We start from the raw sequence: 15,325 nt of genomic DNA, 5'->3' as shown, positions 1-15,325 counted from the left end.
TGACATAACCATAACGACAGTACATCACACAGTACTGACATAACCGTAACGACAGCGCATCACACAGTACTGACATAACCGTAACGACAGCGCATCACACAGTACTGACATAACCGTAACGACAGCGCATCACACAGTACTGACATAACCGTAACGACAGCGCATCACACAGTACTGACATAACCGTAACGACAGCGCATCACACAGTACTGACATAACCGTAACGACAGCGCAGCACACAGTACTGACATAACCGTAACGACAGTGCAGCACACAGTACTGACATAACCGTAACGACAGTGCATCACACAGTACTGACATAACCGTAACGACAGTGCATCACACAGTACTGACATAACCGTAACGACAGTGCATCACACAGTACTGACAGTGGCACATGGCGCTGGAGCAAAGGGGCAGTGGAATAGATTATAGTATTGGGATTACAAAAGAGCAGCAAAAGTAAAGAATGGTAGATAACCAACACTGTGTTTAACTTAATCCATAAGTATTAAAGACTCAAGAGTGCTCAGCTAAGAAATGCTAAAAGAAACTTGAATGACAAATGTTTGGACAAGAAGACTTTTTCATTTGAAGACAATAAAAAAGACTTGTAGTCCAATCTTTGTCATTTAAATAAAATATATTTTAATATTTCTAAATGTAACTCTTTTAAACTAAAGCTGCAGAAAATACAAATAATTTTAATTGAAAACAGTATTTGGAGTTTAGATCCACAAGACTGCATAGATGTGGGTGTTCATTTTTAAAATCTTGTGTTTCAGAGACCCTGTTGAAGATGTCCTTAGAAGAGCTGCGTGAGTTTCTTCAAGAGAATATTGTCAGATCTTTTAATTTGAATGATGACATTGTCATAGAGCAGCTCCAAGCATCCATGACTGAACTGCGGAAAATGAAGCTTGATCTTCCACCTCCAGGTATTAAAAATGTGCCCTCTTTTTTTTAAATACATGAAATTCATACGTCTATTAAAGAAATCATGTTTATTTTGAAATTATGCATATTTTCCAAAGATTTCCAAAGAGCTAAAAATAGTTTCTTAAATTTCTTAAAAATGGTTCTGTACCCAGTGACAATGGAGGTGGGTAATGAGCCAATACATCACAACTTCAACGTCTTCTGTCCAGCAGTTGTTATATATGTGCACTGAAAAGAACGTCTTTCAGAACTTGTCCAGACAAGCCCCTGCACAGTATCAGGTTATGATTATTTGTCCCATTTCTGTTGTGAATGGGTTTAATGAATATATTTTCATTTTTTAAACAGCAAAACCTGATGAATTTCCCAAAAAACCACTTGGCCAGGAGATACCAGTCACCCTTATACCCATGAAACCACACCATGCTGCCAACGGGAAGAATAAAATCGCCAGGCCAGAGTCTGTCAAACTCAAAATTGAGGGAGATCAGGAAAGGATACTGTCAGATAACAGCCCTCTGTCACTCAATGAGAACAATTCTAATACAGTTAATGGTGAAAACCTGCCCATTCCTTCTCCAGAGCCCGTTCTGGTTCATGCTCACAAACTGCACAATGACTCCTTGCCAGGAGAGCAGCCCTTCACTCTTGCTGGAAGTCAAGTCAATGCCTCAGAAACAAGCCGGCCTCTGATTTTGGAAAACCCTAGCACTTTTTCAGCAAGAGAGAATATAGCTTCTACTGGGCCTGGGGTCTCAAATTTTAACAAAGATATTATTTCAGAAAAGGAGGAGGGAACCCCCTTGTTAGAAAACCTTGCAGGTCCTGCTATGGAAGGAGGTTTCCATACAGCAGAGGGATGCTTTCCTGCCCTGGAGATAAAAACTAAAGCAGACGAGAGCCAAGTTGCCATTCACACAGAGCAACAGCAAGAGCTAAACGACTGGCCCCCACCGTATGTACCTGTTGAGACTGATAGTACATGCTGTACTGCTCAGGTAGTAGAGAATGAGGAATTATTCGTACAACAGCCAGAAGACTTTGACTTGCCTCCACCCCCACCAGAATCGTATCTTTGTGATGACTGTTGCACTGCTCTCCTACCTCAAGATGATATTTCTTTCTCAGAAGACCTACCACTGCCCTCAGATCCAGTTCCCCTCCTAATTAAGGAGGACCTCTCCTTTCCCCCGCCTATACCAGAAGACAATATGGTTACTCTTGGGGTACCAGAACACTTGGGAGAAAGACGGCCCTCAAATACATCCCATTATGATAATTTGTCAGAAGGGGAATTTGAGGATCAGTACTTGGTCAAACTTCTTGAACTGACTGGTACTGGATCTCAAAGTGAAATTGCAGTACAAAGCTCAGAAGTATCCAACCTTCCCAAACCTCCTGATGACAGTTCAAACATGCCGGCACTGTTGGAGAAAGAGGACTTTGCATTGTTTCCTCCACCGCCACCACCACCTTTACCCTTTTACCCACCAAAGCAAACATCTGCAGCTTCTTCCAGACAACCCCCATTCCTCCAGATTTATGACCCCAATCAAGATATAGGCTACACGGGGCAAGAGTACAGCAGGACTGTTACCAACCAATCGTCTGTTCAAGAGGAGGCACTGAGTCCATTTCAAATAGTCAGATCCACCCCCCCGATCCATATGGCCTACGCCCGGGGGCGCAACCACTTGAACCAAAAGCAAGTAGCCTTGCCCATCCAGGACGAGCTGATAGAAAGCTGTAATGAAGCAGCTAAGCTCTTCATAGTTGAAGAAGGGGAACCTACACACTGTCCAAGAGACATTTCTACTGTGTTAGTGAGAAGGAAGCCTTCTCCCATCCTAACCTCGCTGCCCCCTGCAGTAAAAGCTAAATCAGTCCCCACTGCCCATTCAGATACAGAATGCTATCGGGCACACTCCTCAAATCCCCAGCTTTCTAAATCAGTAACATTTTAAATTACAGCTTGATGGCTTTGGGCAGACTTTAAGTTTGCCGAACACTTTGTGAATAAAACTTTTTTTTTTACTGGAACTGTCTACTCTGATGTAACTATCTGCAAATTATTTTGCTTTGATATGTATGTCACGTATCCAGGGTCATTCATCAGCTGTGGAATAAAACCGAACAAAAACTGGTCTCAAATGATCTTCAACCGAACATTAGATCACAACATTAGATCACTGTGACTTAGTAAATAACAGCTCCCATACTGAGCATGAGAGTTCTCTGGTTTGAGTTAAGTGTCAGGTAGACACTACAAACCAATGGAGTGACTCTCTGATTGGTCTTTTTAATGATCATTTAATGATCCGGGGTCCAGTGTGTACTTAATAAATACCAAATCACAGTTATGTATAACAGTAACATATTAAGTGCCAATTTCTGACCAACCTTCTGCGTTTTCCAAAATGAGCAGCTGTTACACAAGCTTCTTCCTTCATTAGATGTAAACATACTGTGCAATTACTAATGCTTTAACTTTTAGAAATGTGTAAATGTCTTGCAAGTTTTCCTAACCTTTTATTTACTACTTTGAAAAGTATGCTTTTTAAAGTTTCTATTTTTTAGATTCACACCATTATTTTTTTAACATATTTCACCATGACTTTTTGATCAGTTCCGCTTCTTAAAAAACAGAAATACGACTGAATATATGAAGGACTAATGACCAACTTAAATGTATTTATTTATTGAATTGTGCACAGACAGTTATTCAAAGAGCGACAAAAAGCCATATATTAAAACAGAAATGTTTTATTTTTTACGTGTTTTAAATAAACAGTACAGCATTGGCTTTTTAGCAACTTCTGTGCTTAAAATCTGTAATCTGCAATTTCCTAATGGTGGATGTCATGCTCATTATGTCTTTTCTATATCATTCACTATTCCTGTGGCTGCTTAGATTATTATTTACCAGCCTAATGAACTATTTCAACAAAATGTCCTTCAACCACTTCAAAAAGCTCTCAAGTGAGAAGGGTTGAAAAAGGACCACAAGGGCTGTATAGCTGTAATCCCTGTCTCCTCTGAAACTGGGATATTTGTTTACACATTTTTTCATTTTCTAACTTAGTTAGAGGGGACATATATTACAGTTGCACACCATTTAAAAATTCAGCTTTTAGAAGTGGTTGAATATTTTACTTTGATAGAATGGTCATTAATGATCTAAGCAATGAAGAAAGATAGAAGACACACATAGTTGGGTATGAAACAGATAATAGATCAAATATTCTGAATTTGGATGATCTGAAAATCCCTGTAATGGCTATTGGTAATCTGCATATTAACAGATCTATGTGTCCCTAATAAAGGTACTAGAATCCACCCCCAAAGTATTTATTAATACTTACCATGGTTTCTATGGTTCTGTATCAGGTTCAGGTGGGGTGGTAGTGCAGGTGCTCTGTGGTTCTGTATCAGGTTCAGGTGGGGTGGCAGTGCAGGTGCTCTGTGGTTCTGTATCAGGTTCAGGTGGGGTGGTAGTGCAGGTGCTCTGTGGTTCTGTATCAGGTTCAGGTGGGGTGGTAGTGCAGGTGCTCTGTGGTTCTGTATCAGGTTCAGGTGGGGTGGTAGTGCAGGTGCTCTGTGGTTCTGTATCAGGTTCAGGTGGGGTGGCAGTGCAGGTGCTCTGTGGTTCTGTATCTGATTCAGGTGGGGTGGTGGTGCAGGTGCTCTGTGGTTCTGTATCAGGTTTAGGTGGGGTGGTAGTGCAGGTGCTCTGTGGTTCTGTATCAGGTTCAGGTGGGGTGGTAGTGCAGGTGCTCTGTGGTTCTGGATCAGGTTCAGGTGGGGTGGTAGCGCAGGTGCTCTGTGGTTCTGTATCTGATTCAGGTGGGGTGGTAGTGCAGGTGCTCTGTGGTTCTGTATCTGATTCAGGTGGGGTGGTAGTGCAGGTGCTCTGTGGTTCTGTATCAGGTTCAGGTGGGGTGGTAGTGCAGTTGCTCTGTGGTTCTGTATCAGGTTCAGGTGGGGTGGTAGTGCAGGTGCTCTGTGGTTCTGTATCAGGTTCAGGTGGGGTGGTAGTGCAGTTGCTCTGTGGTTCTGTATCAGGTTCAGGTGGGGTGGTAGTGCAGGTGCTCTGTGGTTCTGTATCAGGTTCAGGTGGGGTGGTAGTGCAGTTGCTCTGTGGTTCTGTATCAGGTTCAGGTGGGGTGGTAGCGCTGGCTTCATAGCTTCAGCTCCGGTGGTGTCCGCCTGCACAAAATACAAAAACAATAACAAACACAGCGCTCCAGCTTGTCTACTTGTCAGTGTAAGGATCTGTACTCACGTAGCTGCATCCCCTTTGTACTGCCAAACTCCTCCCCATGATCAGCACGGCGCGACGCTCTATCCAATTGCAATGCACAACCTGATCACAATAGAGTTGTTTGGGGACTTGTTTAGCACGGCCTTTCACCAAGATGTCCGATTTTAGGTTCCGTACTACCATTGAGGCGGCCCGTCCCTGTGAATGCATACCACCAACCTTACTTAGCGCCCTTCCTGGTCGGAAGGTAGATTTGCAGCTCCAGTTCATTCTCTCCTGTTCACATGGGGTTTTACAGTTTTAGGGAGGGATAGCAAGAGTTTAGAACCGATTTGTAAAGCTCTGTCAATAATTATGCACCACAAAGCTTTAATTTGTTTGTTTTTTTGTTTATCATACTGTATATTTTGATGCAGAAAAAAATGTAGAATTTCATTTGGCTTTAAAAGATTTTTGCAGTATAAAATGCTAATTCTTTTGATATATGTACAGCAATAAATAATGTTTTGTAGGAGTATTGTAGATATTTTGTATTTTAAAAGTATGAATATTTCTAGTTTCTCAAGTACTTTTGAATGGGTTTGTAAATAGAATCACATAGATTGTGCCTTCATCTGTGTTACTTTTGTGTACCCGACTTACCTTATTCTTGTGTTTTTTATGTTATAGAGGAAGTTGGTGTATGAATAATACCATATTTGTGGCATTCATTACTAGTTCCTGGACGTTTGCATAGGCTTTCATTTTCATATATGGGTGCTGTACGATACCAGCTGATATCCACTCTATGATCGGTCAGAGCAGTCAGCTCTTCAGTGGGGTAACGTCTATCGTAACTACCTATAATATCCCTGTGACGGGGAACTCCCCGCCCCTGTGCATAATATGTATTATTTTGTATGATTATTATGATTATTATTTATGTATTTAGAATATGACAACAAAAGCCCTTTTGTTTAAATGTAGGACGGGCGGAAATGCCGTCCGCTATTTGTTTTGTTTTAAATTCCTTGTGGAAGTCAGCGATTGAATTAGCTGACAGTCACACATCTTTAGTAAACCTGTGCAGAATATGACCGAGGGGTTGACTAGATAATTAGTAGCTGGTTAATCCCTCGGTCACCACTATAAGAACCCCGGTAGCTTTGGCTGCAGGGGGGAGTGATTTGGGGAGTATAGGAGAGAGCACGAATGCTACTGGTGTCTGTGTGAAAAAGGTACTTGTGTGTTTGTATTTGCTTTGTTTTGGCCCTTGTGTCTGTTTATTTGTATTTATTCTGAAAGTCTTTATTTTGTTAATTTGGTATTTACTTAATAAATACGCTGCACAGCCATGAGGTTTTCCCCCGCATTCCTACCTGTGTTATCCTTCCTGGTTCTGACGTCACCACCCACATCACACCCCTCACATCCTGACAATCCCCTTCTGTCACATTTTTTAAATTACAATTTTTTTAATTTTTAAAACATTTGGTGTGAACTTCATGGGGTTTGATAAGTTGCCCTGCCAACTGCCTTTGAGAATTATGCGCTACCGAATGCAAACAAAACAGACTTTCAAGGTTTAATAAAATATAACGACTGGATATTTCATGTTTTGTGGGAAACTGTTGTCCCCTGGGGTTGATATAGTGGTCTCCAGGGGGCACTATCATACACTATGGGGGGCAAGACAATCAATAACTACCCTGCAGGGAAGTACTTTTTTAGGCAGTTTGCAAACTTCCAGGGCTCCAGACTGCAACTAAACTATTTTTTTGGCAACTGTCTTTTTGGTGTTAGTCCCCATTGGCACCTGTAACCCAAACAGTGCTGCCTCTCCCTTTAAAACCTTTCAGAGGGCAGTCGGTCTGTAAGTATCACATTTATCAAAGAAAAGTGTGAGAAGGACGGTAACAATCTGATTAGATACAAATGTCTAAGTCCAAAAGTGCTGTGAAACCTGCAGAACATGAAGTACCGTAATCCCAGTTTCATGCAACAGGAGGGTGGTGACCAAACGTGTGTGAGTACAGTTTTGTAAAAATGTACCTTTAAAATCAGTTGCATTCAATAAATTTAGAACAAGAAAAATGAATATAAATGCACTTAATGGTGTGTTGCACACTAATAAAATGCCCCGAAAACTAAATAATCATAATGATGGGCTGAAATGCGGAAAAAAGGTCAAGAATTACAAAAAAAAAAGTGAACTGTACCAAGCTGAAAAAAAGTTTCTTTGTGAATTCCAATATACCAATGTTGTCTTTTTTTCATTTGTTGCATCTTCTTTAGCAGACACATCTATCCCAGATATAATAGATTTGGTTACATTGTTTACCGTCAGGAGTTTGACGATGATTTAATTGCACAGCAATTAGATGAGCCAAAACGCAGGCACAGCAATTCAAGACGTTCCCATGATGGAAAAACAATAACTGTATCAGCAACAACAACAATTCACATGTCTATAGCACCTTTCATCACACGGATCCCAAAGCGCTTCACACACACACAGAAATTAACAATTTAAGCATTAAATTAAAAAGTCTAATACAGAATTTGATTAAAAAAACAAAACAAATGAAAATAGATACACAATGTGTTTTTTTTCAATTGTAAAAAAGCTAGTTTACAGAAATAAAACAATTAAAATAAAGCCCTAAATGGATTAGCACCTAGTTTGCAGGAGTTACTGACCCCATATCATCCAAATCGCAATCTTAGATCACAGGATGTGGGCTACTGGTTATTCCAAGGGTCAACAAAATTAACATGGGAGGAAGGGCTTTTTCTTGTAGAGCTCCTAAATTATGAAAAGCCCTCCCTCCCTTTCGTCAGGGAAGCTGGGACTGTTACAGTTTTTAAGTCAAGACTGAAAAAATACTTTTATAAAACGGCTTTCTTATCTTGGTGGGTTTTAATATCACTTTTAAATTGCTGTTTTTTAACATATCTTTTGGTATATACTGTTATTTAAATATGCTATTTAATATGTAGCAGTTGTGTGTGTGACATGCCTGGGGGCCTTCATACAAATATATTGTGTTGTGTAAATATTAATGCCTTTGCAATGTACTGTACAGTGCTTTGCAATGGTTTTGTATAAAAAGCGCTTTATAAATGCAATAAATAAAATACATTATTGGTTTTGATTAAGTTAGATAAATATTAATTATCTAACCAATGCCAGCGCATTCCTAAAATGTACCTGATGGCTTCTCCATGCAAAGTATCTAGATTCCTAAACTGAGTTTTGTACTAAAGCAGAGTCAGCTGTTGCAGGGAAAACTGAGTTTGTTTCTCAAAATGACCGTTTCAAGAACAATTAAAGCAGAAAGCACAGAAGTACTGGGACCTTAATTAGGAAGTGTACATCTTCCCAGACACGGCAGCCAGAGCAATGTGCTACTGAAGTAACTGCTGAGAAAAAAAAAACAGGGAATGAGAAATGAAATTTAAATGCACTTGATTGCAGTAGAAAACCTGCCATTCACTGCTAATGAAAATAATTGCTTGGAAATATCAAAAATATAAACATGTTGTTTTCATGGCAGTTGTCAGGTGCATAGATTACCCATTCAGCAGAATGAGGCAATGCACAAATGAGTACATATTAAGTTTATGTTTCAGTATCACTTACTGTAGTGTCATAATAAATTTATGTTGTATTTTAAGCAGATGAATATAGTAGCAACCAACTTGCTCCTAAAATAGCACCCAACAGTTCAATTTATATTAATTATTGTTATAGATTAAAAGAGTTATAAAAACATGATCAGCAATCTATAAGGAATTATATTTTCCCAAATGAATCAAGCAAGAAGCAGGAACAGATTCTGGACATGCCTTGTTCATGTGAAATGTCAATTTTGTGTCACTTTATATGCAAGATATCTGCCAATGCAGGGGCTTCTGGTGTGTTATCTATATAATAGATGCCTTGAAGCAAAATTGGTCAATGACAAGATTTATGATTCTCAATTCAACACAAATGCAGTTTGTAAAGAAAGGCTGTCAGTCACAACTAAATTGTAATACTTTTAAAAAGAATTCTGAGAGCTGGATTTGTTCCTTGTACCTCAGGGATCTGAGGTAAGTTGCCTATACACTGGGCTGCTGACGGCTGGAAATCAAGATAAAGCACAGATAAAGTACTGTAAAGCACATCAGTACAGTTCACTTACTCTCCCGATGTGCTTTAAATGTGGGTATAGGGTAGCTAGCCATGGCTCTGATTTCCTCCTGGCAATATTTTGTGTCTTGTATATCTAGATAAATATTAATAACTATGTGATTTATTTGCAACACTGACCAATAGGACATTCGTTAATGTGTGACGATGTTTCAATGCGAAATGCTATTCTGGATGAAATAAGATTAGTGCAGAATGAAACTATGGCCATATCAAATAACTTTATTATAATAACCACCTTGACAAATAAACGGCTTGCTATTGTTTTTAATGGAATGAAACCAGTTTTGAATGGTAAAATGTACTGCACTGTGCTGTTTCCGTTTATTCAGGGGGAACTGGTTTGGAGAAAACATGTGCGCTTGACTATTTTTAGAGCCCCTTGTTTTTTGCAAATGCGAAATAAAACTAAATAAAATGATATGCAAATATAAAAAGAAAAATCATTATAAAGCAAAGATAGAATGACATTTTTAAATTGGGAGGTTTATACCAAAAATACTTTACATAAATACAGTGTACTTAGTGTTTATAAGAATCACTGATATAAGAATGAACCACATATAGTGATCAAAACCAGTGGGACAAAATTATGCCTATACTAACCAATGTAAAATAATCTGCTTGTATGAATCAAGCAATCCGTTTAAAATAATCATTTCAGGGCAAACTGACTATGTGTAATATGGTACTTGATCAAGTGCAATGATATGTACAGCCAATAAAGCTGTTTTTTAATTAAAATTTGATCACATCTTGCGTGATTAGGCACGTACGCAGCGTGGATCGTGCAGTGATGCAGGAAACACTGCTTTGTTTGTAAGGTATGTATTTTGTGTTCTCTGTTGGTGAAAATTTGTTTCAATAAAGTGAATACTTTAAATACATACATTCATTGATAACATACTGAGTACAGCAGTGTTATTGTGTGATATGCATGTAGAGGGAGTGGGATTGCAGTGCGTGAGGAGGAGGGGGGGGGGATTGCAGAGCTTTGCATCTCCACTTAGTGAAAAACTGTGAGATTTGCATCGCAACAGAAAAAAAGCAAGCCACAGATGCTTAAATGCAGTGGTAGTCCTGACAGTAAAATACTGTACTGTAATGTCATTTTAATTCAAAAACCATTGCACGTAACACCGCACGGCAGTTAAACTAGGCATCCTCACAAGATGATAGCTTCTCAAGTATACTGTAATGAAATAGGATTCTGCAGCCTTGAGTAAACATAATCGTGATCATATAACAAGTTGCTTACCCAACTTGATTATTTTGATGTATTGTCCTCAGTGATTGGGCACCATTGACATTTGTATATTGTATTTAAACTGCTGACCCGCTGAGGCGCTTTTGCTAATTGTAATGTGATGTGGCCGAGGGCTGTGTAAATGATCAGGCTGGAGTCTTGATTTACAGTTAAAAAACGGTGTTGGTTTTATTTTTCTGAAAAACAGCCGCTAATAAAACAAACAAACAAAATAAACCTAGCATTCAGTTGGAGAACTAACTAAACAATACTTTGTGTGGTCCCTGTGCATACATCCAGAAACTCATGACATCTAGTGGTCAACCCATTACACTGCAGGGAACAAAGCTTTCATTGTCAACCACAGTAATTATATCTGTCTGTTTTTAAGAATTCGCCTCTTATAAGAATCAAATCATCCAGGACGGATGCGATTCATATAAACAGAGTGCACTGTACTTGCAATTGCAGTTGTCAAGGCTCATCTGTTACCATAGACACGGTCTGAAAGGAAACAGAGGCTCTGACTAGCACTTGCGCAGATGTATAATTTGGAGTGAGTCAGTTAAACAACACTGCAAAGAGGGGATGTATGCAGCTGACGAAGACAAAATAATGTGCAGATTTTGCAAATGTCGGCTGGAACGGGATTCGAAAGATACCGTCATTAAACAGTAGATGTTTATTCCTTTTGGGGACAATATGGCTTGTTTGATTATATTTTGTATTAGTATGCTAATTCTTTGTTTTATTTCAAGTGGTGCAAACTTTGCACTGGAGCAAATGGTGTTTTGGTTTTGAATGAATGAATCTGCTTTACTTAATAAATACTGAGAAACCCCAAGCTTGTTTTGTATTCCTATAGTTTTTATTTTTAAATGTATACAGACGTGCTCAAATTTGTTGGTACCCCTCCACAAAAAACGAAGAATGCACAATTTTCTCTGAAATAACTTGAAACTGACAAAAGTAATTGGCATCCACCATTGTTTATTCCATATTTTATAGAAATCAGACTTTGCTTTTGATTTTTTATTCAACATAATATTGTAAATAAGAAAACAAATGAAAATGGCATGGACAAAAATGATGGGACCGCTAACCTAATATTTTGTTGCACAACCTTTAGAGGCAATCACTACGATCAAACGTTTTCTGTAGCTCTCAATGAGACTTCTGAACCTGTTAACAGGTAGTTTGGCCCACTCTTCCTGAGCAAACTGCTCCAGCTGTCTCAGGTCTGATGGGTGCCTTCTCCAGACAGCAAGTTTCAGCTCTTTCCATAGATGTTCTATAGGATTCAGATCAGGACTCATAGAAGGCCACTTCAGAATAGTCCAATGTTTTGTTCTTATCCATTCTTGGGTGCTTTTAGCTGTGTGTTTTGGGTGATTATCCTGTTGGAGGACCCATGACCTGCGACTGAGACAGAGCTTTCTGACACTGGGCAGTACGTTTCGCTCCAGAATGCCTTGATAGTCTTGAGATTTCATTGTGCCCTGCACAGATTCAAGGCACCCTGTGCCAGGCGCAGCAAAGCAGCCCCAAAACATAACCGAGCCTCCTCCATGTTTCACTGTAGGTATGGTGTTCTTTTCTTTGAAAGCTTCATTTTTTCGTCTGTGAACATAGAGCTGATGTGACTTGCCAAAAAGCTCCAGTTTTGACTCATCTGTCCAAAGGACATTCTCCCAGAAGGATTGTGGCTTGTCAATATGCATTTTAGCAAATTCCAGTGTGGCTTTTTTATGTTTTTCTGTCAAAAGTGGAGTCCTCCTGGGTCTTCGTCCATGGAGCCCACTTTCACTCAAAAAGCGACGGATGGTGCGATCAGAAACTGACGTACCTTCACCTTGGAGTTCAGCTTGTATCTCTTTGGCAGTTATCCTTGGTTCTTTTTCTACCATTCGCACTATCCTTCTGTTCAATCTGGGGTCGATTTTCCTCTTGCGGCCGCGCCCAGGGAGGTTGGCTACAGTTCCATGGACCTTCAACTTCTTAATAATATTTGCAACTGTTGTCACAGGAACATCAAGCTGCTTGGAGATGGTCTTGTAGCCTTTACCTTTACCATGCTTGTCTATTATTTTCTTTCTGATCTCCTCAGACAACTCTCTCCTTTGCTTTCTCTGGTCCATGTTCAGTGTGGTGCACACAATGATACCAAACAGCACAGTGACTACTTTTCTCCATTTAAATAGGCTGAATGACTGATTACAAGATTGGAGACATGTGTGATACTAATTAAAGAAACTAATTAGTTTGAAATATCACTATAATCCAATTATTTATTATCTTTTCTAAGGGGTACCAACAAATGTGTCCAGGCCATTTTAGAATATCTTTGTAGAATAAGCAATAATTCATCTCTTTTCACAGCTTCTTTGCTTTATTCTATGACATACCAAAGGCATGCAAGTATACATGATAAAATAGCTTTTAATTTCATCACTTTTCAGGAGGAATGAAGCATTATTTCAATGAGCTGTAAGGGTACCAACAAATTTGAGCATGTCTGTACATTGCTGTATGTGCAATTATTATGACAGCCCCACAATAGTAGGGCAGTGTAAATATAGATTTTGTTTTATTGTATCTTGTATTTTTATAGTATAGTATTTACTGTAAATAGGCAGTTAATTAAAAAAGAGTGTGGGACTGTTTGTTACCATTACTGCCGCTAATGAGAAATTAAGGTAACTAGATTTTTTCTGTGTGTGGTCTGTTTATGTCAAAATGTTTAAAAAAATAATAATAATAATAATAATATGTATGTAGTTGAAACATGATGTATACAATACTATTATTGATATACTATACATATATTTGAATTGTTTTATTAATGTGTATCTGTAATTAAACAAAATAAAGCGACATTTGTGAAAAATAAAATGAAAATTTTTATCAAATAAAAATTAATTCATGGAGCTCTAGCTATTTTTCCCCACACTCAATCTGCATATTTTGTATTTCTGAACTTCCACTAGGCTTAAGGTTGATCAACTATTACTGGGAAGTTTCAGTACTAGCCTGCAGAGAAATTAATTTGGCCACGGGGACAATTGTGTGTGTGTGTGTTATGCCAGCTGGACTCAGCAGAAAAGAATGAATTAATTAACTTCAATAAATATATAACATTTAAATAAATAAACAAAATTCATTCAAAAGTTGTGCATGCTGATGCGCTGGGGAGGCCAAATCTAGACTGATCCTCAGAGCCAGCATTGCATGATATAATAAAAATATAAGTTTATATAAAGTAATGTTAATTAGAATTAATACAGATTCAAAGATAGAAGTAAAAATGATGTCACAATATATAGAACACCATTACATCATGTAAGAATAAATCATGGATTTGAATGTAAACAATAAGAAGTAGTTGTCATGCCATCAAAAACCTATAAATACCTCCAATGTTTTGATTCAAACACAGGCTCCCTTGAGAAAGATATCTACAACATATCGAAACATCGGACAGCTGGCTCTTTGAGCTTTTATATATATATATATATATATATATATATATATATATATATATATATATATATATATATATATATACACACACAGTGCCTTGCAAAAGTATTCAGACCCCTGACCAATTCTCTCATATTACTGAATTACAAATGGTACATTGAAATTTCGTTCTGTTTGATATTTTATTTTAAAACACTGAAACTCAAAATCAATTATTGTAAGGTGACATTGGTTTTATGTTGGGAAATATTTTTAAGAAAAATAAAAAAAAACTGAAATATCTTGCTTGCATAAGTATTCAACCCCTGTGCTGTGGAAGCTCCCAGTTTACACCGATGAAAGAAATTGCCCTAACGAGGACACAATTACCTTACCATTAGCCTCCACCTGTGAACCATTAAAGTTGCTGTCACATTTTCTGGATAAAAACCCCACTGTTGAAGGATCATTGGTCAGGCTGTGAATCTGAAGGAAAATGAAGACCAAAGAGCATTCTACAAAAGTTAGAGATAAAGTAATACAAATGCATAGATTAGGGAAAGGGTACAAAATAATATCCAAGTGTTTGGATATCCCAGTGAGCACAGTTGGATCAATAATCAGGAAGTGGAAGCTGCATCACACCACCCAGGCACTGCCAAGAAAAGGCCATCCCTCAAAACTCAGCGCTCAAACAAGAAGGAGACTTGTGAGAGAAGCCACAGAGAGGCCAACAATCACTTTGAAGGAACTACAGAGTTCAGTGGCTGGGAGTGGAGTAATGGTGCACCAGTCAACCATATCAAGAGCTCTGCATAACACTGGCCTGTATGGGAGAGTGGCAAGAAAGAAGCCGTTACTCAAAAAGTACCATCTGAAAGCACGTCTGGAGTTTGCCAGAAAGCATGAGAGTGACCCAGCTGCGATGTGGGAAAGGTTTTGTGGTCAGATGAGACCAAGATAGAAAAGTAGTTTGTTCGGTATGGCAATATATAACTATATATTTTTTTAAAATATAAAAATAAACTGTTCTCTTATAAGAAATATACATTTTTTCAATGTATATACAACAGTGGGTTATTTCTTTGTGTGGAAAATAACAGGCTAAAGCTTTTAGACACACAGAATGGCTGTTGAAGACAAGACAAAGGCTACCACATGATAATCTTTTAGGAATTTATTAGGAAATTCTATTTTCATATTGAAATGATGAGTCTCTCTAAAAAGAGTTTAACAGGCATCTCGC

The 15,325-nt window shown here is 38.4% G+C and overlaps 1 protein-coding gene across 3 annotated transcripts in view; it reads left to right on the top strand.

The window, feature by feature from the left end:
• The window catches only part of LOC117435123 (USP6 N-terminal-like protein), a 96,330-nt gene extending 85,905 nt beyond the window's left edge, over positions 1–10,425 (top strand). For all 3 annotated transcript variants that reach the window (XM_034058076.3, XM_059002980.1, XM_059002979.1), the window contains 2 exons: positions 786–938; positions 1,288–10,425. In XM_034058076.3, the coding sequence (XP_033913967.2) occupies positions 786–938; positions 1,288–2,903 (1,769 nt within the window). In that variant the 3' untranslated portion in view covers positions 2,904–10,425. The remainder of the gene's footprint in view (positions 1–785; positions 939–1,287) is intronic.
• Positions 10,426–15,325: the final 4,900 nt, after the last annotated feature.

This window comes from Acipenser ruthenus, chromosome 28, assembly GCF_902713425.1.
Source record: "Acipenser ruthenus chromosome 28, fAciRut3.2 maternal haplotype, whole genome shotgun sequence".
Lineage (NCBI taxonomy): Eukaryota > Metazoa > Chordata > Actinopteri > Acipenseriformes > Acipenseridae > Acipenser > Acipenser ruthenus.
The sequence above is the reverse complement of the archived record's forward strand: the minus strand, read 5'-3'. Positions and strand labels throughout refer to the sequence as shown.